At 50.7% G+C, this 24,774-nt stretch overlaps 1 protein-coding gene across 1 annotated transcript in view; it reads left to right on the forward strand.

Annotated features, from left to right (window-relative positions):
- GABBR2 (gamma-aminobutyric acid type B receptor subunit 2) overlaps nucleotides 1-24,774 on the forward strand; it is a 340,962-nt gene that overhangs the window by 249,159 nt on the left and 67,029 nt on the right. The window contains exons 9-11 of the mRNA XM_059411211.1: nucleotides 11,518-11,598; nucleotides 14,975-15,125; nucleotides 17,881-18,013. Of these exons, the coding sequence (XP_059267194.1) occupies nucleotides 11,518-11,598; nucleotides 14,975-15,125; nucleotides 17,881-18,013 (365 nt within the window). The remainder of the gene's footprint in view (nucleotides 1-11,517; nucleotides 11,599-14,974; nucleotides 15,126-17,880; nucleotides 18,014-24,774) is intronic.

The raw sequence follows: 24,774 nt of genomic DNA on the forward strand, positions 1-24,774 counted from the left end.
AACACGTGCTTGTAACAGGTCCTTGATTTTTTTTTTTTTTTTAAGAAACCAGGTCGCTTGTTGGGCTTTTCTGTTGTTTGTGTTGTCAGGGACTCAGAAACCTTCCAGACCACGTTTCTCCAGTGACAAGGTGGAAGTAGAGGCCCAGGGAGGGGGTGGGGGCTTGTCAGAGTACACAGGGCATCTGTGAGGAGTGGGGCTGGGCTTTCCCCCAGGGTAGACAGCCCCATGCAGCCCGTAGGGTCATCAGCCAGGCTGTTAGCCAAAACCACTAGATGCATCCTTCTTCACTGAAGCATTTTTCAGCATCTGGAGGTTTCTGGAAAATCCAGAAACAAGAGCAGTGCCTTTGCGTCAGATCCCAAAGTCATCCAGGGGAAAAAGCAAGAAATGAAATCGAGTTATTCGGGTTCATTCAGACAAATCCCACCGGATTTAGATCAATGAGGAGAAGTGTTCGGTACTGTGGCGCCATAATGCAATCTTGTACATTTACCCATTCGTCTTCCTGTGGCAGGTAATTGAAATGCATGTCAGCTTTCTGGCATGCACAAAAGATGTAATTTTCGGCAAATGTAATTATTTTCCCATTTGTTAAGTCTTGCTTCTTCATTGGTTGAACCAAGTAAGCATCTTGGCAAAGATACTTACTTTTTTTTTTTTTTGAGTGATTGTAACTAAATTCTCTTGTCACATTTCCAGTTCTGAAATTATATCATTCTAGGAGAATATTTTATAAAATATTGATTGGCCGATCCCAGCTTACAAGTGTGTGCCAATTTTATTGCCTTTTTTCTTCATATGTTAGGATTAGACACCAACTCCAATAACTAGTTTTAGGCATTTATAAGGAAAGCAATGGACCAAATAGTAGCTCAGAGGTAGGTGAGTCTGACCTACCTTAGCTCAAGTCAGTATATAGCACATTAGGTAAGTAACTTCGCCTGTGTGAAGTCCTCATCTGTAGAACAGAAATATAATCCTACCTACCTTCTTGGAATGTGGAAAGAACTTGAGAACACATAGAAATATGTGCATGTATTTCTGGCTCGGCAAGTAGCGGCACTTATGATTAGCACCGTGTCCAAAATTATGACACTTTGCTGAAGCAAATCCAGATTTTCTCGGTGTGTTGAAACCCCCCAGGTGCCTTTATGTCTGCCTGCCCTTTATAGCTTCTCCCCACACTTAGCCATATGTTGGATATCAGACACGCCAGGGTCTCAGAGATGAACATGTTCCACCGCTTCCTGGTGTAAAGGGGAAACTGGGGCCCAGGGGAGGGAGGGAGGGGTTCCGCCCTGGAACCCAAGCTGGTTAATGGCAGAGCAGAGCCAGGACCTCAGCTCCTCACTTGTGCTCTCATGTACAACTGACCTGGGTGTTTTCCCTCACCACATCCGTGCCCAGTTTTTAGTGGACATCAGAGCTGGGCCTGCACATGCTCCTCTTTGTATGTTTTTCAAAACAAACATTGATCCTGTTCACAGAAGGATTCTGTGTTTTTTCGGGTCGAAAGCCACTAGAGTGCTGGGGGCGTGTCCATGTCCTCACAAAAGTTAGTTGTCTAAATGTAGAGGATCTCAGAGGTGCGGGCCTGCCAGCATGGAGTGGCATTGAATTATCGAACAGGCTGACCAGCCTGAAGGGTGCCTGGTTATCATCTCATTTCACAGAGAGGAAACTGAGGCCTAGACGGGGGAAAGGACTTGCTGTCGGGGAGACCCTGACTCACCATGGAGTGGCGCGTTCATTCCATCTCTTCTCTGGGCCCACGCTTCCCTGGGCTGGTCCAGACTCTGTTTCCTGGGTCTTTTCCAGGATTTACCCCAAGAATTGCCTCATACCATTGGCTTTTCCAAAAGACCTCTAAATAGAACGGCCATGTTGTTTTCTGGCATGTCCTCCACCCCATCTCTCTCCCTGTCGGTTTCTCTCTTCCTCACCTCCTGCCCCATCTTTAGAGGGGACGGGGAATAGCAGGGCTCACAGCACAGCTGGCTCGCAGACAGCCAGCCCCGGCCAGTGGTGGGGGCTTCCTTTGCGGGGGGCTGCTCCGAGATTTGCACCCAAGCTGTCTCAAAGCTCACTAACCTGATCTGTCCTCATTGGTGCAGAGTTCTCGGGGCCTTCTGAAATCTTATCTACCATATAGGAAACATCTCCTCGGAGGCTCTGTTAATTCCTTTGCAGAACTAAAACAAATGAGTTGGAAACAGAGGTTTTAGAAGACTAAAAAGGGAGCCAAGAAGCCTGGTCCTGCCCTTTTTGACTCCAAGACTGTAGGGTAGCATGAATACCTGGCACTCAGCTGGCCTCCGGGACAAGTTTATTGATTTAATCTGGAGGCAGAAGACCTGGGTTCAAGTCCTGGCTCTGAAACTCAGCAGCAATGTAACCCTGGGCTAGTTACTTCATCTCCCTAAGCTGCAGCTTAATCCTCTGGAGAATGGGATGGCACTAATGCCAACCCTGCCCAGCTCCTGGGGCTGGGGAAAAGACCAAATGAGATTTAGCCCCATAGCCTCTCAAGTGGTGGGAAGCTCGTCACATTATGACATGATGCTTGGCTCTTGGCCAGCTCTTGGTGATGCTTACTGGGTTCACTGGTGATAGCACTTGCAGAAATTTAAGAACGGCTTCATTTATTTGTGGTTTCCAGTGACGTCTGGCAAACAGCAGTTGGCCTTGACAACAAGATGGCGGCCATTGTCGTTTCAGGCTGGAGAAACTGCCTATCTCGTAAACTTAGGAGTGCTGGATGAACAGAACTATTCTAAAATGATGTGCCAGGGTTAGCCCCTTGGCCCCTCTTGAGACTGGGGCATTTTTAATCCAGGGAGGGCTTCAGAACCCTAAGAATGACCTTCCTCATGCCCAGCTTCCCTCCATTTACTTCGTTTTCAAGGGTTCCCAAAGCTTTTAACTCCCAGCAGGACAATGTAGATAGGTGGCGGACGCTGTCTGTGACACATCCATACTTCCCAAGCATCCACAATTCCAGAACAAATGCTTCATGGAAAGCACCAGCACCCCTCACCCTGTGCAAGGAGTAGGCCATATGTCCAAGAGAGTTGGTGCTTCCAGGGACAACCTTGTGCCAGGGAGGAGAGAGAAGCAGAGGATAAACCACCCATCAGCCTTCCCTCTTGGGTGGGACAACTGCAAGGTGTTCTACTCTGCCTCCGGGAGTCCCCAGTAGGATTCTGCCTCAGTTACCTACCCAGAAACCTGCTCATGAATACGCTGGTACTGGCTCCCTTCTTTTCCCTGTCTTACCTCCCCACACCTCTTCAGGGGGCCCCAAGACCAGCTCCCAAATCAGTTCCGTGCCCTCCTACTCTTGTCTCTGGTGCAATTCTGAGTGACCCACCTGTGGTCAGAAGCAGGCATTCGAATCCTGTTGGCCACACACCTAGGGCGAAATAGGGCCAAGGCCTAAACTGCTCCCGACTCCACCTTCAGCTCCCCTCACCCCTCCACCCCTGCCGGCACTGACTCCCATTAAACCACGTGTCCGTGAGCATGAATGCCAGGGAATTGGCTTCTTTTCTTCCCTTCAAGAGAAGAAAGAATCCATGTTCCTGCTGAAGTCTAAACACGGTTCAGAATTTGCAGCAGGGAAGGAAGTTGAGCGAAGCCATGATTAGAGCCTTGTTTGTGCTGCGCTTCTGGAGCTCTCAGCATCTGCGCGCTCACCCGCTCGCCGGCCCTGCCTTCATTAGGCCTGTTTGTCAGCATCTCGGCGAGCGATAATGTGCTTGCGTTCCGCATGGCTTCTGTGCCACAGAGAGGGCTCAGACTTCGGACTTTTCTATTCCAGCACCTGACTGGAAGGCACGGGGTCTTCCGTCGCTCCAACGGCACGATTGCCATTCAGCAGGTACCTAGTGAGCTGTGGGCTTGTCTCCCCCACTCCCCACCGTTTGCAGACATTAATTACTGTTTGGTCTTTGGGGTAACAGATACGGTTCTATTCAGTGCACATTTCCTGAGCATCTGCCAGGCGCTCTACCAAGTCCTCTGAGGGAAGCCAAGTTGAATAAGATACAGTCCCTGCCCTCCCGGGGCCTCATAATTTCTCTGGCCAAGTGCCAGGGTCTATAAAAGCAGGAAGATGATTTCCCAGAACCGACTAGAAAACTTTCGGAGCTAGTCTGACCCTAGTTTGAGATGCTTGAGGCCGGTTTTTAATGTCCTTTTCTTTCTGTTGAGGTCAAGGGGTGTTTTGTTGCTCCCTTCACCTGGCCATAGGTCTGGAAAAGCCAGGTAGCCCAACGGCCTTGTGACTTGATGTAATTAAGAGAGGAGACAGGCCACTGAACCGCGGGAAACCCTGGCAGGGTTGTGGTTCAGCAGGAATGGAAGGATGCAGGTGTACGTGGGCTCTTTGAGGCTGGGAGCCTGACCCCGACACTTCCCAGCCTTCATGATCGAGGGCTTATGTTTCAGAGAGCCCAAGGAAAGTAGCCTGAATGACAGAATTAGCTAGCAGACCTTGTGTTTCATTGAGCCATAGAATCTCCATGTTGAAGGGAGCCATGACTCTCTTTTGAAAGATTACCTCTCCTTGAATGCCTCCAGTGACGGGGAACTCATCTTCTTGCATGTAAATGAGCTTTGAAGTATATGAGCTTTGAAGTGGGCATGTCTCTTCCTTACTAGCTAGGCGCTGTGGCTTGATCTCTCTAAGACCACCATTTCAGCATTCAGTTTAAAAATAGTAAAATTAAAGGGCATCACTTTCTTTGCCTTGAGGGATAGTGAGAATTCCATGACATGAAGCTACAAATGGTTCAGTGACTAGCACAGAGAAGGGCATGGCAACCGTGGGCTTCCTGCTCCTCTCCTGGTCACTCATGATCATGACCCCCGATCCGCACCCTCCCCACCAGAACTTCTTGAGAGAAGTACCACTTTACTTCCTTAGGATACATTTCACTCTCCTCATTTCATGAGACCCTGTCACCACTGGCCCAGGAAAGCCCCTTTTGATTGTCTGTGCCCTCTCGCAAGCATTTGCTCTCATCCTGCAGAGAAAGGCCAACACTCTAAGCGTTTAAGGCATGTATTGTGTTGGTTTGTCCTTACAGAAGGTGGATTGCTGTTTCGTATGCATATGTTTTGATTTCTGTCAGTGCAGCTGGATTGTGTATCTTCTTCTATTTCTTTCTCTCCCCACCCCAACCCAGTGCTTTGTTTTTTTCGAGATCCTTCCATGTTCCTGTGTATACATCTGAGCCATGCCTTGCACTGATCATGCTTTACCCACCCACTCTCCCAGTGACAGATACCCAGGCCGCCTTCAACTCCCTACCTATAGAAATAATGAGTGTCCTTGTACTTGTCCCTTATGAACTCAGCTGAGCATTTCTTTAGGACAAATGCCCGGGAGCAGAACCATTGGACGGGAAGGTGTGTGAATACTGCACATGCCTGTGACCCGCCAGGTGGCTCTTTCAATGCCCACACCTGTCTCCACCACCACCAGCATGGAGATTCCCATGTCCCTTCTCCCACCAATACTTCAGACCCCGGCTTGCTCATTGTTTGCCAGTCTAAAGGTATAAAGTAGGATCGGTAGTCTTAAATATCATTTCTCTGATTACTAACAAGGTTTGGGTATTTTTTCCTGTGCTTGTCAGCCATTTGTTGATCTTTCTGATCCTTTGACCACTTTTATTTTGAGGGTACTGTCTTCTCCTTGTTGATTTGCTAGAGTTCCTTATGTACTCCACACTTGATCTTAGCCAAAAGGCCAAGAAGCGATCATCCTATGTACTCCAAACAGTCGTCTCCTTTTACCTTTAGGCTTTGCAAATACCTTCTCCCACTCGGTCACTTGTCTATAGACTTAAAATCCTTGTTGAACAGAAGTTCTTAATTTCAATGTGGATAAATTCCTCTTTTCCTCCCCCCATGCTTTGGGCTTTTGAAGTTTCTTAAGAGTTATTTCCTGGCAACTGCATGCCAGGGCCTGATGGGGCACCGAGGGTGCTGGGCTGGGTAAGATGCAGCCCCTTCCCCCAGAGAGCTCCTAGTCCGGGGGGGAAAGACACAGGACCCTGAGTGGGTGAGACACATGATATGGGCATTCAGAGGAGAGACACTTGGTTCCGCCTGGCAGTTTCTAGGAAGGCTACCTAGGAGAGGCAGCATCTGAGTTTTCTTTCCTATTCCTGCGTTTGGGATTCTGAAGGGCCAGTGGGAAGTTAGCCAAGAAGAAGAGACAAAAGACGCTCTAGATGCAAATAATCTGTTGTATTTATATGTGTCCTGCGTACCCCCAGATACTCAGCTTTTGCTTCTGGCCCGGTTCACCTAAGTCAATAGACCAATCTACCCTTAGCAAGGTTATTATATTCCCAAGCCCTCTGGCCAGTGTCCACCTGGCCTGTTAAAAATTCCCAAACAAAGGTCAATGATGTTAATTTGTTACAAACGTGACAGTGACATATTGTTTATGGAGACAGAGAAGAGCATGTGCGGGATTCAGGCCCAGGAGTGCTGCTCAGCTCTGCTCCTCACCCGGTGACAGGAGAGTCACCCTATGGGGCCTGCCCACAGGCAGTGACCAGACCGGGGATCACTCCTGAGGAAGGGCTGGCGAAGAGCAGAATCAAAGCCCGTGACTGCCACATTCCCACTGGACGACCACCAGGAGTGGGCATCCATGTGGTTTGCGGCCCCCAGGCACATGCAGGACCCCCGAGGCAGGTTTTCAAAGCACTTGCAGAATCGTCAAACGAGAGGCGGAGGCCACAGAGATCTCCCTGTCCGGGCCGCTTGCTTTAGCAAGGCCCAGGCAGACGCCGGGGCTTCCTGGGGGCTCCTCACTGAGGTGAGAGCAAAGCCAAGCCGAGCTCCAAAGGTCCTGTCTACCTGCCAGAGCTCTTCCTTCTCCACGACTTTGGGATTTTGTTGGGGGGTCTAGAGTGGAGTGACTGCTCAGCACTTTGTATTTTTGTTGGGTCAAGACCATGCTGTGTGTTATACCTCAGAGTCACACGTGGGGTCTATCTATTTGTAACCATTAAACTTTAAAGACCACATATACCTACCTCTGTTCTGATCTAGAGCTAGCTGAGGAAAAATGGACAGTTAGCGGTGAGGGGAACAGCACCCATGTAGCAGGCTATGGGCACCCCACTAGTGCAGGAGGTCGGTGACCCTGTCACTGGCTCGCCGCCCCACCCCACCCCCAGCCCCCGCCGGGATTGCAGGCCCAGAAGGAGACAGAATCACTGACGGAAGCGATTTCCCAGCCGTCTCGTGGATGCTCTCAGGCCCACCGCCAGTGAATATTTTCAGACTGGACTTTTTTTGGCAGCCTAATTTTCACCAATAGGACCTATTTCCTTTACGTATCATCCAAATCTAAAACTTGAAATAAAGAATGCGCTTTTGAAAGAGAACCCTTCTTTTTGCCCCACAACGAGGAAGCAGCATATTGTTCTGCGGGAGAGGGGCTCTCTGTTCCACACTATTTTTAGCCTCTTAGCACAGAAACTGTCAGCACTGAAGGGCCTTCAGTCAAATCTAGCGGTCCTCAACCCTGGCTGTTCATCAACTTGGGCTTAGGGCACTTTTGAAAATATTGCCCAGAACCTACCCCTCAACCCCCCAGAGGTTCAAATAGAATGGGTCCATATTAGGACTCCGACATATGAATTTTCCAGCAGTTCCCAGGTGATACTAATGCCTGCCAGGGCTGAGACTCGCTGGAAGCCCTTCTGTGCAGTTTGCCGTTGGAGAAACTGAGGCCCAGAGAAAGGGGTGGTCTGTCTGGGACCAGACAGTGAGTGGCAAGCTGCCCCAGAATTGAGGGGCAGGGAAGCAGCCCTCCGCTCAAGTTTTTCATCCACCCCCACCCTCTGGTGGGTCTTTCTAGTCTGTCCCCTGGCCCATAGTCTGCAAGGCCCAGTCCATATCCATTGGGTGGTTAACGTTGTTTGCGAGTTAACAAGGAACCCAAGAGTTAAGCAGTGAGTGTTGGGTGCCTATCATGGTCACCACCGGCTGGGCCATGGAAGAACACAGAGGACCCCATCCTTCTACTTTCAGATACAGATAGAGGATGGGGGACAAGACTCGATGCTACCTAGGGACACCAGAGGCAAGCCTTCAGGTCCCACGTAGGAACTAATGTCTGGTAAGAATCATAAGGCCTGGGCACATGTATGACACAGCTCCAGCACCAGGAGCTGTTACCCAGCCCTCAGCCCACAGCAACTGAGGGGCTCAGAGGGGAGCAGTACTCAGGGAAGGCTTCCTGGAAGAGGTAGGTGTAGGGTTGGGCCATGTTGGTAGAGGGAGGGGAAAGCCACTTTCCAAGCAGAGGGACTGTTATGGGGAAACCATGGCAGTAAAAAACAAACAAACAAACAAAAACCTAGGGAGTATTTGGGGACCTAGCGCATAGCTCAGTTGCTTTTATCATGAGGCCAACTACAATTTATCGAACACTTACTGTTAGTTAGTCTGTAAGCCAGAAACTGCCTGTATTCCCCTCTTTAATCCTCATGGCCACTTAGAAACTTCCTATTTTCCAGCTACAGCCACCTGCTAACAAAGGGCAGGCTGAAGGGAAAAAGTACCTGCAAATGAGAATAATTTTATCTACCTGGTGGGGGCTGGGAGAGTCTCTAAACTACAATGTCAGAAATTAATGATTATTATTATTATTTTTTTTGGATCTTTGTATCTCCAGCCCGGAGCCTGGCAGATTAATAGGCACCCAGTCAATGTTTGTTGAATGAATGAATGAATGAATGAGTGAGTGAGAGAGAAGGGATGTAGCAGCAGCATTCCTCAGCGCCCAGATGTCCAAGACCACCTTGGTCAAGGATGAGAACAGAACCTCATCTTCCACCACCCACACTGCTGCTTTTGAGGGATTCTTTATGGGGAAGTACCTGGGGCTGGGCAGGGCATGCAGTAGGCACTCCATAAATGTGGGCCGAGCAGAGCTGTTCAGCATGGGTGGTGAAAGTGGGCTGAGTTCAGAGCCCAGTTCGGGAGCCCACTTGGCCGCTGTCTGCACATGGCTCTGAGTGTTTGCTCAACTGCCATGAGGCTCCTCCCTCATCTACAGACGGGGGCCAGTTATGCCCAGTTCACGGTTTGCCAAGACCTTCAATGCAAGAACATGGGTAGCACCTGCGAGCACCCCCAGGGAGGGACTCTGGTGATGACGGCTGTCTTGAGAAGCCGAGGATGTGCGCCCCAGCCAGTCGGCAGTGCCGGTGCCACGGGACAGTCCATCAGGGTGGATGAGTCAGGGGGACAGGCTGTGGGGCTGAGGGCACAGTGGGGTGCCAGCCACATCACTTCCCGGTTCCTGGTGATTTGTTCCAATCAGCCTGCATATTTCATGAGCTGCCTCCCCATGCCAGATAAATAAATCACGGCTTCCTCCTCTGAGTGGCAGGAGCTGACTGGGGCTGAGGACTTCAAAAGGCCAGAGCAAGGATGCTGGTGCTCCCAGCAGAGTCTGCTAATTTGACATTTAGGAGCTGTGACCCAGGCAAGCGACACCACCTGCACGGGGGCAGGGAGACCATCATGGTGGGGAGGAGGGAAGAAGGAAGTGACTTTTACAGTCCTGTTTTCCACCCCACCATCCAAGGAACACAGGCAGAAGTGTGGCCTATGGGATTCCCTGTGCTGCTTCCTGAATGTTGATAAGGGATCAGCGGCGCATCTGCATTTCTGGAAAGAAACTCACTTAGAGCAGGAGCCCCAGCCAGCCAGCGGTTCCTCTGGGGGCACGTTTGGAATCCTGCAGCTGTGTCACTGGATAACCTCTGGGCATTTGCAGGCCCAGCATCTGCAGCTCTGGGGACCCGCTTGCCCTGCGGGTGGGCACATGGGCAGGCCACTCTGTTAACACACAGGAGGCACTCTTGGCCTGCGGAGGCGGCAGCTTGGAAGGGACTGTCACTGCTCAGCGATCCCATTTGAGGCAGCCCCACGTCGGTGAGGAGCATGGGCTACGGGAGACATCCCGGGTTTGAGGCCAGGCTCTGCTCTTAAAATCGGTGGGGCGGCCGGCGGCCCAGGCACCACCTGCTGACCTCAGTTTCCTCGTCTGTACAGTGGCACTGAAACCACCAGCCACAGCGGTGAGAACTGAACAAGAAAAGGCACAGAAAGTTCATAGCACAGATCCAGGCACACTGTCAAGAATCGGTGGTTCTCCCCGCCCCCTCTCCAGCCCTGTTGAAGCCTGTTTGGCCCTGGTGGCTTTACCCTCTAATTGCACACCCCTTACCTTTGGTCCTGTTTCCCCAAACCTGCTTTGTATGTGGTCACTAGTCCCCCCACATACCAAATCCACTGACCCCTTGCTCAAGGGGCTTGTTTTTCTAGTCTCTTAGTGACGTCTAACACAGCTGGCCAGCTCCATTGTGAAATTGTCCCTTTCCTTGGCTCCTTTGATGCCCACTCTCTCCTTCCAACCTGCTCCTGGAACCCTGGCCAGTCCTTCTAGTCTCCCTGCAGCATCCTTGCCCCACTCAACCCCCACCCCCGGGAGAGGTTGGCACTCCCCAGGATTCTGCCCTGGGTCCTCTCCCCTCCTTGACACTGTCCCAAGGGATCTCCTTCCTGCCCCCTGCTCCAACTCCCAGTTTATATGCTGATGGCCCCAGGTCTCTTCCCAGCCCAGACCTCTCCCCTGTCTGGAGACCCAAGGACATCTCCATCCTCATGACCCATGAGTACGTCAGGCTTAGCTAATGCTAACTCCACCTCGGAATGCATTAATAGGAATATAATGTGCAAAATGAAGGAGGGGATAATCCCTTGTACTCGCTGCTGACCAGGGTCCTGCCTAAAGAAATATGTTGGTCAGCCCTTGACCCTACACTCTCTCAGACACAATGACTTTGTATGATGCGGCCCAAGAAGAGACCTGGAGGGGGCAGAATAGAAATGATATCCTGTAAGAGGAGGTTGTGGTCTGGCACCAGGGAATGATCTATGTCTTCAAGTCTCTAGGACTGTCTTGGAGCAGAGGGAGCAGAAGCTATTTGTGTGGCCCTAGATGATAAGAGCCAGATACCAGGGGAAAGTTACAAAGAGACCATTCAGCTCAATGACCAGGAAGGACTTGGTAACAGACAGAAAGTCCAGTTATGAGGGGAGTGGGCCCCCATCCACGAGGTACACAGCAAAGAGGGCGGTAACCAGTGGATGAGATGGTGTAGGAGGGCATCTGTCCCACCCCAGATCCATCACAGGTTTTCCGATTCTACCTGGAAAAGGCCCTGGGGCAAAGGAAAGTGTGTGAGAACATAGCCAGCGCAAGAGCTGGGACAGGAGCAGCCATCCACAGGCGTGGGACTCCATCTAACCAGCAACTGTCTCTCTCTTTTTTTTTTCTTCTTTTTTTTTCCTTTTTTTTTTAAAACTTTTATTTATAGTGGTGGGTATTATGGAGGGCATGTATTGCATGATGCACAGGATGTGGTACATAAACAATGAATTCCAGCCACTGTCTCTTGCTCCCCACAGACAGCAGGGAGGTGAAGGTGGGAGAGTACAACGCTGTGGCTGACACACTGGAGATCATCAACGACACTATCAGGTTCCAAGGTAAGACAGGTGGGCTTCTCATAGGAGGGGGCCTGCTTTGTTGCTCCCAAGGTCAGATACTGTCTGAGGGTTGGGGATAAGCTCAGAGTCCTTTGCTTCCTAGGGAAGAGGGAACCGCCTTTTGTCTCAACATACATACTCACTGAGCACAGAGTCCCCATCACTCACATGGGAACTGGGTTCCAGCTCCTGGGGTGGGTCACTGAAATTTGCATGGAGTGTTGTCTCTTACCCAGGCATCTGCTTGCAAACCAGTCCCTAGCCAGGAGTAACTCTGTTTAAATGTGACGCAGGTAGTCTAGCTCTGTCTGCTCCTGTGAGAAGTGACTTGTTTGGGTTCGTAATAAATCCTGGCCACCTGCTGCTCTTCCTGAAGATCATTCCCTCCTCTTCTGCTGAAGAAACCCTCCTTAACGTCTAGAACGAGATCAAATGACACCTCTTCTGTGCAGCCTTCCCTGTTTGCTCCCAGCTGAGCTCATGGTTCACTGCCTAACTTTCACAGTGTTTGTCTCTGCCTTCCCCATAGTCACTGTCTCTTGTCTGGCAATTTCTAGGTCATTTGACCACGAACTCCCTGACTTTAAACCCCTGATACCAACCAGGGTCTGACACATGTTCAAGGTTCATATTTGATGAGAAACAAAACACGTGACTGATCAAGGGGATGACTGGGTGTGTGAATAAATGAATGAACGGGGGTGCCTATGAGTCAATAAAGTAGGGGAGGGTGGGTGGGGGGGTGGGTGGACAGATGGACGGACGGACGGATGGGTGGGTGGTGGATGAGTTGGACCCATCTTAATTCCTGCAAGCACATTCTGCCCTCAGCAGCCAAGGTGCCCTGCCCGTCACACTAAGCTGAAGATTCTCCACCTCTGCTCAGAGCCCTGCCCATCCCCATTGCTCAGCTGCAGGCCTCACTCCATGGAATCAGCTCAGGACCTTCCCATTTCTCTGCCTCTTCTTTCAGATCTCCCCAGCCAAACTGATTACAGTTCCTTAAATAGGCGAGGACACCACCGTGCCTTTGCCCCTGATGGGCCCTTTGCCCCAAATGCCTTTTCCTCCTTGGCTTCCTTGTGACCAGCCAATTGTTCATCTTCTGAGGACCAGATCTCCCGTCTGTAGCCTTTCCAGACTCCGTCAGGGAGAACTTCACTCTGTCCGCTTCAGGCTCAGGCATCTCTGTGCCTGATGTTATCAGCCACCTGGACCCTGCCTTTGGAGGCAGTTTGCGCGATCGTTAGAGCACAGGGCTCAGTTAGGCAGGTCTGGGTTCAAATCCTGCCAGCTTTGCCACTTACTAGCCATAAAAGTCACTTAGCTCTTAGAAAGCGGTTGCCTGTCTGTAAAATGGGAATAATCTTCTCTACCTGTGAGGCTGTTGGATGAATCAAATGAGAAACTCTCTATAAAGGGCTTAACCCATCGTAAGCATTCAGTAAACATGAGATTGCTTCTTACTGCCTTTTTCTTTTTACATGTCTAGTGTGTAAGTTCCTTGAGGACAGAGGCTGTGTCTTGGTTGACTTTGAATCACTGGTGCCCAACACCAGACATGACAGGTAGAAAGTGATCATTAAGGATGACTGGTCATTGTTAGTGATGAAGAATGAAGGTATAGTGATGGATGACGGAATAGTGCAGAACAGACAAGTAACGAGTGAATGGGCAGGGTGAGGAGCAGGAAAGAAAACTCAAGGTGATCACTTTGGATGCTTCTGATAAGTCATGACCAAGTGGCTTCCGAAACATCTTAGTTAAGGTGCATTTTGTGCGATGGCACCATTTGGGGGGGGGCGGGAGGTAGAGTACGGAAGAGGAGATGTGGTTAGTTTCCTGACGTTGTTTCTACGTGAACAGGGAGTGGTCATACTTGTCGTGGACCCATTGGTCCAACCCTCAGCCATTTTCTCAATGCCCAGAGAGGGGCTTGTTCCCAGCCAGTTCCCAAACAGTGTTTGGGAACCAGAAGACACTTGAGCTAACCTGATGCAGCCAGAGGGTCTCTTGGGGGTGAGGGGGACCGGTGGGGAGGAAAATGGAAGAATGGAGGAAGAAGGAGTCACATGAGGAGCTGTCACTTCTAGAAGCAAGAAATGGTATTACTTCATCCACCTTGTGTCTGCGTTTGCCCTGACTTTCAGCCCTTGAAGCCACTCCTTAAAAATATTCCTTTACATGGAATTGCTTGAAACTTTTACATTTAACCATGCCAGCAGGTTCCCAGCTGTTTTCGAACCCGGCAACTTCCCTACTTTGATGGCTCAAACTCTTCTTATCCCCTGAATATTTCCAAACACATCTGAACTTGCTAGGAGAGTTTTTGAAACATAGATGTTCAGGGAGGGGGATCTCTATCCCTGCTGTCTAACCTGCCCATCCTCTGCTTGTCTCCTGGGAACGGAGGTGTGGCCAAGGCTGGCCCCAGGGCATAGCTATGGTGGGTCTCCATGATCCCTGCCTGGGGCTCCCCGGGCTCCCCACTTTCCCTACTAGAGAAAAAAAGCCCCAGTGTTCCACAGTTCCACAGCAGAAGCCTGACTTGAAATAGCAGCTGAGAGGAAAGGGATTTAGAAGAAGTGGGGCGAGGTGGGACGAGTGCCTACAGCCCTCCTCCCAAGCCAGCCTGGATACAGTTTTGCCAGTGACCAGCAAGATGAGTTTTCTCTGAGGCCCTCAGGGCTCCCCTAGGTTCCCGGTGCCCTTGGAGAATGAGCAGGGACAGCTCTGCAATCACATAGAGAAATGGAATCCCACAGTTCTTGTCCAGTCCTGGCAAGACAAGGAGGGAGAGGTATGCCAGTAGCTTCTGCCTCCCACAGTTAGTGAGGCTTATGAAAATGGAAAGCCAGAAAGAGCTTTTGTAACATAATGACCTTGAGGCAGAAAACCCATGCCCGGAGACATCTACGTCTCCGTGAAACTGACAGGCAAGGCATCTGCCCTATTGAGGGTGGTCATTATCATGTGTCAGAGCAGAGACCTTGAGAGCCCAAGCCAGGCTCCTCACCCCCAGTGGCACCCAGTGGGTCCCACTCACAGCGTCCAGCCATGTGCTTTCTGAGCTGCTGTTACCTTTGGGGACAAATGGGAATGGTTTTTCAACAGGGTAATTAGACCAAATCAAATTCTAGTCTTTTAATGGCTATTAAATGCATCACAAATTCCTTATTGATTCTATTTAGAGAAAGAAGTAAGTCCTAGCTGAGGCTTCCTGCCGGTAGACTGGCCAGCCACTGGGGCTCTCTTACCCAATAGCTGTGTCCTGCTCGGAGGTTGTGCACAGGTGTCAGATGGCAAGACCTGCCGGCCGAGATGTTCTCCTGACCGTGCACCAGGCTCCGCTGATGTCTGTTCCTCGACATTCTAGGATCCGAACCACCAAAAGACAAGACCATCATCCTGGAGCAGCTCCGAAAGATCTCCCTACCTCTCTACAGCATCCTCTCTGCCCTCACCATCCTGGGGATGATCATGGCCAGCGCTTTCCTCTTCTTCAACATCAAGAATCGGAATCAGAAGTAAGCCACTCACACCCTCCTCTTGGATGATGCATTCTGATCGACAAACCTCGTGGATCAAGTGTAGGGGCATCACGTGATCGATGCACCAGGGGCACGGGAGATGTTTTCGGGGCAATTTTCTAAAGTGATTGTTCGGTCCCTGGGATGTGATTAGATGTTCTATGGAATGTACATAGGTGCATAGCCATGCACAAACACACGTGCCCACACACACACACACACACACACACACGCAGGCAGGGCTGTGGGTTGCACAGGAGGGATGGGTTAAATAAACTCCAAGGGTCTGAGTCACTGGCCTCCTCGGAACTTTGGCTATGCCCCTGCACTTTCTACCTGTCCAGGAGATAAAATACAGAAGCGGGACTCCCCACAGAGTCTTGGCTCCTCCCACAGTGGGAGTGGCTCCTCTCACAGTGGGAAGCAGTACCTGAGGTATAGTCCCTGAGTTCAGGAAGGGGCACCTGGGCAATATTTACAGCCCGAGAAGCTCCTCCCTCACATCATTCTTGCTGGGACCCTCAAACAACTCCCCCTGATTCACAGAAGAGAGTACAGAAGCCCAGTGACAGAGGGAGGACCGCTGTCCGAGGCCACACTGCTGTGTGTGGCTGAACCTGTCCCCTGGGTTTCTAGCTTTGATTTCTTTTTTACCACACACGCTCTTCACTCTCTGGAGGAGAGCAGCTCACAGCCTGAGTTATTCTGGTCGGTCGTGGGTAGAACAGGCCACCGCACAGGCGGTGGTGTTCACTGAGCACGACCAGCTTCTGTGGTTCCCAGAGCAAACCCCTGGACCCGGCTCCCTGGGTTGCTGGGAAGCCACTGAGCAGGGGCTCAGAGAGAGGCACAGCCTCGGTGACATCGAGCCCAGAAGCCACGCTGTGTGACCTTCCTGGCTGCCAGGAGCAAGTCTGATTCCACAGAGAACGGGGTTGTTTTCTTTTTTCTCTTCCGGCTTGCAAAGAAAGAACTTGGAGGCTCTCTATTTCTTTGTTGTTTTTTATTTTGATTAGTCAAACTTTTTCCCAAAGAAAAAAAGGAGTTTTATTCACCTGTTTATTTTCTATACATTAGTAACACATATGCCGCCACAAAAAAATTCAAGAAAGTTTTGCCTACTCTCTACAAACCTTAGCTCATGACCATGCCCCTTAGCATTTGGCGCAAGGCCTGGGCCCGGAATCAGTTCCCAATTAATATTAGACTCCCTTTCTACAAGCTTCCAAAATACCTATCTTAACAGCAAGTTGCCCCTCTGGTAAGACTAAACTCATTTAATTCTTTAATTACACTGTTCTGGCCTCCTGTGGAAAATTACTGTTACTCTTCCAGGAGACTGGCAGCTATGTGAATTTTTTGACTGGCTTTGCAGATTAAAAAATCTGAAAGAAATAGGAAATGTCACAGGAGTTCCAAGTTCCCCTCACTTTTATGTCCCTAAATTCTACCCATTTGTTAAGGTCCTTTTCCTCTAGTAACCACCCCGCCTCCTGGCCCTCCCCCTTCCCCAGCTTCCCATGGTAATAAGGATGAAGGGGCCTTAGCAGCCTGTGGTACACAAAAGGACCTCCAGGAATCCAGCCTTGTGCGAGCTGCCCACGTGCCCTGGGCAGTGTGGTCTGTGCTCCCATTTTACTCATGAGGAGACTCCTCTGGGCCCAGTGACCAGCCAGGGGTGCACCTCTGGGGAGAGGCCCCAACTCATGCTCCCTGCTCAAAGGCTGTGTGTGATCCATAATTTACACCAGGCTTTTTAATCTTTCTTCCACTAGGACACATTGCATTTTTTAAGTGTGAAAGGATTTCGTAAAATGGCAGAGTGTCAAAGAAAATGTTCAGGGAACCATTGACCGTAATTACGATCTGCAAAAAAGCATCTGGACTGGGGGGCTGCGGGGTGCCTCAAAACCCAAGATAGACCCTGTATCGGATTGTGCTGGCATTTGTGAGGGTGAATTCCAGCTGGGCACCGGTCTCAGCCAGGCCTGGCTTGCCGGGCAGCTGGGAGCCAAAGAGGAATTCCTGCAGGAGTCCAGAGACAAGCATGTGGAGTGTGGGAGTGTAAAGATTGCTCCCGGCAGCCTGGTGAAGACAGGGGTGGGGGTGGGGACTCCCCACTCCTGGGGAGTGGATAGACTCCGTTGTCCATTTTTATCACCTAAAGACTAGGTGTGTGACCCCTTGGCGCACAAGACCGTGGCCGCTTCGGACAGCCAAAGCAAATGCTCACCTACGCTTTGGTGACCACACTTCCTCAGCAGCCCTGTAGACCTCCTGGGCTGGCCCCACGTGGCAAGGCGGAGAGTGGTGTGGCCTTCTCCTCCTTCTCTCGCTCCTCCCTTAAGGCTGCTGAGCTTAAGTGTAGAAGTCTCTAGATTTAGCCTCTCTTCTCAGCCCCAGAGGAAAGAAAGACCCGTTGCCTTAATAATGTGTTTGTGTAAACTGAAAATGAATGGTTGAAAAAGCTGGGGCTACGAGCTGCCCCCTAGGGAAATGACAGATGAACTCGATAGAGGAAAAATCCACCAGTAGCATCAGATAGCTTCCAGGGTCCTTCTGGGTGGGGGAAGCAGCCCCTAGCAGGCGCACAGCCTGGGACAGCAGTGGTGGGAAGTGGAGGAAACTCGGGCTTGCGTTTCTCTCTCCTCCAGCCGCGGCAACACTGTACACCTAGGAGGCATTCAGGGAATGTTTGCTGGAGGAATAACGGCATTAACAGTTCTGTTAACGGTCGTCCTTCTCTTGGCAGACTGATAAAGATGTCCAGTCCATACATGAACAACCTCATTATCCTCGGAGGGATGCTCTCCTATGCATCGATATTTCTCTTTGGCCTTGATGGATCCTTTGTGTCTGAAAAGACCTTCGAAACACTTTGCACCGTAAGTCATTCTGCATCTTCCCAGGGTATAAGATATAAGGTTTTCTTGGTTTCCCATCCTCAAAAACACAGATACAAACCCAGATATGAATGAAAATATGTGAACTGGCAAAAGACAGTCAGTCCATTCATGCAGTTCCAACAGCACAGTATATTGTTGCTTTCAGACCGGAATGGACTTCACTATTGCCTATAAAATTAAGATAATGGATTTATTTAAGAGGCCACCGCTAGAAGACAGCCCCCAGAGAAATGGCCGGGTAGCCTGTAAAAGCAAGAGAGGGAAACTACCAACCAGAAAAGGATCCATACCTGGGGTCAGGGTCAGGGTCGCTTAAGGAGGAATAAATCTGCCCGCGTACCTTAAGAACTATTACAGAATAGGGTAAGAGGTGTCTGTGCGTGCGACTTTGAGTCAAATAGAAAAAATCAGAGCTCCTCTTTTCTATTTAAGCAGTGCTTCTCAACCCATCTTTTTCCTTATTGCCTCCCTAAGAAGCCTTTCTAGACTTTAATAATTATCTCCTCATGCAAATTTAATACCGAAGATATACTGTACATTTGTTTATATACTGTATGTAAATCTTATAGTTTATACATGAAAGAGTAATATTTTCCCATTTAAAAAAACAATGTTTGCCCCCTTGGGAACTATATCCCCCCCCCCCACTGAGAATACATGTACTTAAGGAAGCCCAAAACAGTATAATTTATTAACTATATTTTAGAAATCCTATTTTGAAAATTAATTACCATGTTCTAGACATTCGCTGCCTCCTTGGTGGCGGTGGCGGCAGTGGTTTTTCCTACAAGAGTTCGTGCAGTATAGCCGTTTACAATGGTGTGGAACTCACTCCCAGTGGAATGTATCGTTGGCTCGCTATTTCAGAGGAGAATGAGCAGTTGGGATTTATCTCTGGACTTTGACTACTGTGATCTCTCAAAACTGGGTTAGCCATTTGGGTCTCTGTATTGTCCCCAAAGTGATTATTCATCCGATTCCCAGCCTGGAGGACCAGAGCTAGAAGGGATGGCCAAAGGATCCGTGTGGGCCAGATTAATCGAAAGCAACTCTTTTGTTGTTCTGTGTTTTCTTGTAAGGCGTTGAGAGCTATGTGGGCCCTTTTTCGCATAGTCTGTTTTAGAGCATACTTGGTCTCAGTGTCTCAGTGTCGCCCACTACTGGACACTCACAGGTTGCAAACTGGCAGCCAGGGAGCATACAGAGGGGAGGACCTCTTTCTTCCTCATCTGGTCCCTGCGCCCTGAGACAGCATGTGGAAAGAATGGGAGCTCCCCGAATCTGATGCTGTATGTGACAGTGCCCCCACCTGAGTCCTGCAGATAATTCAATCGGACTGTCGCTCACACAGCATCGAGAAATTGTTCGAGTTACCAGTAACTTCATTGTGAGTTGCCTAGCAAGTGAGATGACCACAGACTGTTTCTCTGTCTGAAAGGTTCCATTTGAGAAGTGGGTGGTTGAGCCCTGATCCCCTAGAGGACAGGGAGCGTCGAAGATGCACAGGGCGCTGTTCCAAAGTCCCTGTGGGTGTGGCTTAGTTCCCTCGCAGGTGTGTGACCCATTGGCACAAAGATGGCGACCGTGGCTTGTGGGAGTCTTGCTCATTTTAGGGATGCTGTGAAAGTCCCTTAGGACCCTTAGGTCCCTCACATTCAAGTCCCCTGCATTTCTGCTCAGCATGAATTTTGACTTTTGTGCCCTTGTAATTTCATGGATGCTGGTGTGTTTAAGGGCAATTTTCCTGGGCAGGGGTGAGGCCACAGGAAGGGGATGCTCCTGACGCCCCCAGAAGAAGCTCAGTGAGGAGAGCGGGGATTTCCTTCTTCCCTCTGTGCCTGGGGACACCTCTCCCACCCAAGTTTGAGGAGACCGTGATTAAACCAATAATGAAAATGGTATTAGGGGCCAGTGGGGTGAATTGTACTTTACACAGCTCTGATGCCTCAGTGGCACCCCCTGAGAGCTGAGGGGTCCCCCTCAATCTCCCAGCCAAGAATCAGGGAGCAGAGCCCCACCCCGGCCGCTCCTGGGGCGCCTCTCTGCCCAGCTTCAGTCGCCTGCTGCAGCGCCTCCACTGGCCTGAGTTTCAGCGCACAGAGGGTCTCTTCCTCCCAGGAAGAAGGTGCTGATCTCTTACCCTGCTCAGGGGCCAGAGGCCATTCCTGCACAGGTGACTTCTCGACATGGACCTGAGTCCTGCAAACGCTGGGTGACGTAAGCTAGGGAGCAAAAAAAAAAAAAAAAAAAAAAAAAAAAATGGCGGGGGGACATCCCCCACACCCGGGTTTTTTTCCTTTAATGAAGCCTGACATTCTGTTCTGGGAGTCGTGCTCATTTGTGTGAGGGGAAGGTTGTCCTGGGAAGCCTGGCAAGGCGGTATGAATAAATCATAAAGCACTTTACAAATCAGCATTAGCTCCGAACACGAGGGCTCGGGAGATGTTAGGCCCCGGTTCTCACCGTCCCTGAGGATTCATTTATTGGCAGTCAGCGCTATTTCGCAGGCTCTGCGGAGGGGAACCCACATTCATGACTGTGGGGGAGAGGCACGGATGGACTCCTCTGGACTGAACTGGGTCAGCACAAATGTGCACGTGGGCTAGGACTGGGGTCATCTGGTTAATAATTCCCCATATCGCTCAGGAAGGGAATGGGAATGCTCCTGAATTTAGAGCCTAAATGCCAGTCCCCAGTGAGGGCAGTTTGGGTTGTGTTCCCCCTGCTAACCAAGAGGGCTTGGCTCCTTTAGCTGACCTGGTGCTTTTCAGGTTCTGGTCTCTCTGGGTCAAACGAGCCGCCCACTGGTAAGCAGCCACTTTGCTGGGAGAAGGAGAAGGAAGAAGGGCCTGCTGGTTCAGGGGACACAGGTCTTCCACAGGGACTCCCACCCCTACATGTATTGGCCCCTGACTGTGAGCTGTGACTTAGCTTCTCCAAGGCTCGGTTTTTCCATCTGTGAAACGAGCCTAACAAGCCCCATGCACAGCGGTGGTGTGTGCTGAGAGGCTGGCGGTGAGGCGCCGGGAGCACGGGGCACAGCGGGTAGGCAGCTCTCTCCTGGTTGCAGTTACTAGCAAGGTTCCCTGCTCTGTGTTCCAGAGGCACTTTTCATAGGCCAAAGGGCCAGGCAGAAAACGTGGAGCCGGCTTCTGGTGTGGAGCGATAGAAATCACAGTTCGGTCTGTCCTGCTGCTCTGTCAATGCTCGTTCTTTTAACTTTTCATTTCAATATGGAAATGAAACACAGTGTTAAACCGTGATCGCCACGTGGGGAAGAAACCTATGACGGTCATGAGATTATGCCTCCCTAGGGGCTGTAGCTCTGCTGGGGAGGGCCGTCATAACCTGGACGGGGGTGGTTGCCCGTGCGTGCACTCACTCGCAGGCGTGAGAGTGCACACGCGTGTGCACGCACATGGCTTAGTTCCCATCCCCCCACTCCCTCTGACCCTTTCAGGAATCCTCCCAGCCGGTGTCAGCAAGTCTTGCAAACAGCTCCAGTTATACAGTGCTGTCTCCCTGGACGCTGTGTGGGTAGTGGAATCACCATAGCAACGTGGCCCCTGTGGGCAGGGAGCTGCCTGCAAGGACAGTGCTGGGCCCGGCCCTGGGCCCGGCCCGAGCCCCCGTGCCCAGAGGGGGCTGGGTGTGGGAGGGCCAGCTCAAAACGGGCTCGCTGACCTGGCTCAGGAATCCCAGCTCCTGGCAGCCCAGAGAAGGGAGTAAGGTTGGTGGGGGAGAGAAAAGGCACTTGTGTTCCTTGTAGAAGCCTAGGGAGAACCCCCAGCATGAGCGTGGGGGTGGTGAGAAGGGGCTCTGCGGGGAGGGGGAGACCCAGGTGGGCCTCAGATCCCAACCAAGGTCCCAACAGCTTCGGGGACTCTCGGAGCCTCACTGGGGGTGGAGGCCGTCAGCAGCCCCATGGTGACTCCCCAAGCCTGTGCCCTCCTGAAACTCAGTGTTTTCTGCTCCGAGTCACAAGGCCAACCCTGCTGCCCCGTGCACACATCCCTTCTCATCCCCACAATCCTGACAAGGCAAGGTTCACCGTCCCCACGTGACATGAGAGAAAACCAAAACCCTGCCACATGTGGCTAGGTGGCAGGACTGAAGCTTGGGACTAGGCCTGTTGGACTACAGAGGTGTCTGAGACATTTTGTTTTTTAATAAATATATATATAGGGGTTCCTGGATGGCTCGGTGGGTTAAGCCTTTGCCTTTGGCTCAGGTCATGATCCCAGGGCCCTGGGATCGAGCCCCACATTGAGCTCTCTGCTCAGCGGGGAGCCTGCTTCCCCCCCTCTCTCTGCCTTCCCCTCTGCCTACTTGTGATCTCTCTCTCTGTCAAATAAATGAATAACATATTCTTTAAAAAGAAATATATATATATATATATATATATATATATACACGTCTGTGTGTGTGTATATACATACATACATATATATATATATATATATATATTTGTTGTTCACTGGTTCATACAAAAGAAACAGGTCCACCAAATTCTTAGGGACGTGGTCAACATTTATCCCCCAAATTTGTCATTCATATTTTTAAAACTTGAGATATCATTCACATACCATAAAATTCACCCTTTCAAGGTGCATAATTCACTGGTTTTCATAAATTTATTCATTCATTTTTGATGTGCCCCCAAACACTTCAGAATACCTAGCATATAAGAAAATTACAGTCAGACTGTTTCGTGTTCAAATCCCAAGGTACCCTATTTCTCTGCTGTGTGACTTCAGGTTACTTAATGCCTCTGACCTTTAGTTTACTCCTCTGTAAAATGGACATAAGGATTCAGTAGCATCGTCTACACAAAGCATTTAGTGCCTGCCTCCCAATAAGATTCAGTGAATGTTAGCCGTTATCATTATGAATGATGGGATTATGTCTGGATTCTGGTGTTCCCCTGTGGACACTGCTCAGAGAGACGCTGATAAAGTGTCTCTTGTGAACTTGGGATGAAGAAGAGCCTGGAAAGTGGTCTTGATGCCGGTTGATTGGAGGGAGGTACGTCCGTGGCAACTTCTGGCCTTATGTGGCCTTGCTCCACTAGAACTGAGGTGGGGACAAACCCGGGCCCGAAGTCAAAGTCAAGTTGTTGTCCCTCAGTCGCCCTCCGTGCTGAAAGGGTTCCTCGGGCAGGCAGGCAGGCAAGGTAAGAGCAAGGCAGGTGGGACTCAGGGCACTCCCACGCAAGTCCGCAGGCGTTGGCAGCCCTCCCGGCAGCTCAGAGGAGCGTGGCTTAGCTGAACAGCTCCCAGCTGCCTCTACTCACTAACAACCCTGATTCCTTTTTTTTTTTTTTAACTTTTTATTAAAGTATACACACTTCCTCATTCACACACATATGATAAGTGTTAAGCTCAGTGAATTTTCCCGAACCAAACTCAGCTGTGAATCCAGCATCCTGATCAGGAAACAAACCATTGCTAGCATCCCAGAAATGCTACCTGTCCTCCTCCGTTGCCATCCACACCCCCCTAAAGGATAACCACCACCCTGTCTTCTACCTGCACCCATCGTGCCCTGCCATGTGCACGTGAATCACCTTTGGGAGGGCGGGAGCGCAGTGAATGTGGATTCTGACTCCGGAGCTCCGGTTGTTGCATCTCGAACAAACCCCCAGACCACACGCAGAGTACAAAGGTCAAGGTCAGAACCCTGCTTTATTTCTGTGTTTGTCCCTTGGAGACTGGTTACGGAAGAGAAATGGAAGCATCAGAGACCTTGTCCTTTGAGGATCAAGTTGCGGGGGAAAGGGGCTCCTGCCACCACCACCCCCCCCCGGAACGTCTGGAAGCAGAGCAGCCCCATCACAGGAGGCAAGGTTGAACTCTGGGTCCCGAAGTGAGCTCCCAGCCCCGAAGTGTGCTCCCAGCCATCCACGCTGCCCACAAGAGGTTTATGAATGATCTCAGGATGGGCAGCGGTTGGGAAGGATGGGGCAGTGAGGAAACAGGCCCGGGACTGAGGGGCAGGACGCCCTCTTCTAGCCCTCCCGGAATTCGAGGATTTTCTGACTCTGGCTCAAAAGGCAAAGGCAACCTGGGATCACCCACCTGGCCTCCCAGGAAGTTCAAGTCTAGGAAGAATGAGTGATGGCTTTGAGTTAAAAGGCCATAAATGTCTCTGATGTTTCTTGCTTGGGGATTTCTTCTGGAGGCAGTTGAGAGATAACCTGATAAGATAATGTGGTTGAGGGGCTGTCTCGGCCTGCGATCCTGTGCTTTTGCATCTGGCCATGGTAGAATGCTTTGTGATTTCAGAAGGTGGCTGGAAGGCTGGGTCACAGGATGCCCACAGTGTCTGAGGGTAGCCTCCCCTGGCAGGTTCAGACCAGAGGAGGGAGGCAGCCATAGACACTGGAGCTGAGCTGCCAGGGCCTGCTGGAGCCATCTAGAGTCTTGGAGAGGCTGTGGCACCACCCAGGCACTTAGGATATAGCACGGCCCTGCGGGCACCTGGCTGGACTGCACAGACCTCTGCCCCCAGGAAGCTGGCAGTGTAGATGGGAAGATGCAGCTAAACAAATAACTCCCATTAGGGATATTGAATGCCTTGACGGAGGAGGTCTGGGGAAGGAGTGAGGGTCTTCTAGGGCAGTTTATAGAACATGTTCTTCAAACGCTTATTGCCTCAGGACACACGCCACATCTCACCCCTTGCCCCAGGAAGATGTACAGATGTACAGGTCTTGCTTTTGGACAGTCTGAGACTCCTTT

Source organism: Mustela nigripes, chromosome 9, assembly GCF_022355385.1.
Source record: "Mustela nigripes isolate SB6536 chromosome 9, MUSNIG.SB6536, whole genome shotgun sequence".
In the NCBI taxonomy this organism is placed as follows: domain Eukaryota; kingdom Metazoa; phylum Chordata; class Mammalia; order Carnivora; family Mustelidae; genus Mustela; species Mustela nigripes.